Below are 2,338 nucleotides of genomic sequence, written 5' to 3'. Positions count from 1 at the left end.
TTTTTTTTACAAACTTTTTTTGTGAAATAAATTTATCAAAGTTGTTCTAAGGGATATCCTGACGGCAGAGTTTGAAACTTTTATTTTGCAAGTTTCAATTTCCAATATCAAGGTAGGCTGATTGATGATAGATATATCTCGGGGTCGTGGAATATATTTATTATACAGGCCCTGTGGCCTCCGATGAACAAAGAAAAAAAAAATACTGAGCGAGGGAGAAAGAGAGAAAGTATAACAAAACAAAGGGTAACTGCAATTTTATTAGTAAAAGCAGTCTTACTAATTTACATGCATGCAGCACATACTCTGATATGCATGGTGCGTCATATATCTAGCATGCATCTTCATCTCTGTAAAACTATATGAAAAAAGAAAAAGAAAGAAAGAGAAGGCAGCAGTCACCCATAGCTAGCTAGCGCTAGCTCTTGCCAGCTGCACCTTCACGTCACTCAGCTTGGCTAGGCAAAAGCAGAGGAACGGCAGATTCAATAGCAGCGGCAATACTGGCGCCCTTCGTCAGCCTGAAGCTTTCGGGGCACAGAGACTTCAAGCTGGGGCTTGGTTTCGGACAATCCGCATAGTCCTTGTTTGCAGAATCATAGTCGAAGCAGATATCGATCTCGTACAGCTGCACCACGCTCCCCGCCTTGTCTTTGTTGCACAGCAGGATGACCAGCTTCTTGTTCGCCAGACTTGAAATGGTTCCCGGAAAATCATCTTTTTTGGTCACCGTCTGGCCATGGGGAAACTTTCCCAGCGCGGTCAGCCGCGCACCCAGATTCACCTTGTCAAATAGATTGAGTCCCTGTTGAAAGAAGTCGCTGGGGGACAGCCCGGAGCACTTGCCGTGGGAGCTCCACTCGTGGTCCCAGAACTGCTGGTTCGTCTTGGTGCTGTAGCTGCCCCAGTCTGTGCCCATCCTGGTTTTGGTGGCCTCTGGGAATGTGTTCCAGTCGACGTTGTTGTCTCCGCAGGTGCCCTTGAACAGAGGCCAGAGGCCGTGAACGCTGAACCGGTTCGGCGGGCTGTTCTTGCACTTGGTGCCGGTATTGCACAGCGAGGTCGGCCAGGAAATGGCTAGTTTCATCAGCTTCTCCCCATTGCAGTGGGAGACTGGAGCGGAGAGAACCAAGAGAGTCACCAAGGCTGTAGTGCACACTGCAGGCAACATCTTTAGTTAAGATGTACAGGTAGCTTGTGCCTACGTTTCTGGTTTCTGCCCATTTCGTGTTTGCCGGAGCTATTATATACACAGCTGAAATTTTTGTTTTTTTTTTTTTTTTGGGCTAATCATCACCGTCTGTGCTTATGAGTTGATGCCACGTGCGATGAGGAGAAGGTTGAGAAGAAATTATACAGCCCCCTCCAAGTGGTGTGCCTATTTCCTTAATTATAAATAATTATTTATAAAAAGTTTCGGTTGGTTCATACCACCAATACAATTCAAATTCTTATTCTAATATTTCCAAAGAGTTTTAGTTAGTTCACACGGCCCATGCATTTCAAATTAATAAAAGAATAAAAGATATTGATGGTTTAATAAATTGCAAACAAATATTTTCAAAGAAAAAGAAAAAAAAAATTATAAAAAAATTACTCTGATATTTCCAAAGAGTTTCAATTGGTTCATACAACCAATACAATTCAAATTGTACTCAGTTCATGTTGGCCTGAGTTGTTTTTGAAAGATGGAAAAAGCCTTAATTATAAATTCCTTGAATAAGGATACTTTTTAAACAAGGAATACGTGGTGGGAGAGGTCTCCGCGTAATTTCTTTAAGGTTGAGTTAGGTACATAGCACACAAGAAAAAAACATTTCTCTCCCTACCATTTGAAAAAAAAGACAAAAAAAATGACAGATACTCTCCTAAAATTGGTCAAAAATTGCCTTTCTTAAAATAAAAGAGGAAATTTGTATTTTATTTTTTTTTGGGTAAAATTTAGGAGAGGTTCCCAAAAGTCTTGAACCCTAACTATATATTTTTGGCTCAGGAAAAGTTAATGTCTTTTATCTTAAAATATATATTTGATGGTTCATGGAGACATGAAGCTCAAAAATAGATACATATGCGTAATTGCCCTACATGAATTGAATAGTTAATTTCTAACAACTTTATTATCTTTCTTCTTTTTTTTTTTTAAGAAATATTCAATTGTTTTTGGTATAAAATTTTCCAATAATAAGATATTTTGGGTCTAATTCTATAAAACTAAATCGTGATTTATCAGGAGCCCGCTATGGGGCCGATTATGTAGTTCCGTAATTTGGTATCGATTAGATAAATTTAAAGGGATCATTCAAATAACAAATTTAAATATTTAAAAATAATAATAATA

At 38.9% G+C, this 2,338-nt stretch overlaps 1 protein-coding gene across 1 annotated transcript; it reads right to left on the bottom strand.

Moving 5' to 3' along the window:
- Positions 1-232: 232 nt before the first annotated feature.
- Positions 233-1,217, bottom strand: LOC131159281 (ribonuclease S-7-like). The gene has a single exon (XM_058114036.1). It carries the CDS (start codon positions 1,169-1,171, stop codon positions 446-448), a length of 726 nt encoding a protein of 241 aa, XP_057970019.1. The 5' UTR covers positions 1,172-1,217; the 3' UTR covers positions 233-445.
- Positions 1,218-2,338: the final 1,121 nt, after the last annotated feature.

The sequence above is a fragment of the Malania oleifera genome, chromosome 7 (assembly GCF_029873635.1).
Source record: "Malania oleifera isolate guangnan ecotype guangnan chromosome 7, ASM2987363v1, whole genome shotgun sequence".
Taxonomy (NCBI): domain Eukaryota; kingdom Viridiplantae; phylum Streptophyta; class Magnoliopsida; order Santalales; family Ximeniaceae; genus Malania; species Malania oleifera.
The sequence above is the reverse complement of the archived record's forward strand: the minus strand, read 5'-3'. Positions and strand labels throughout refer to the sequence as shown.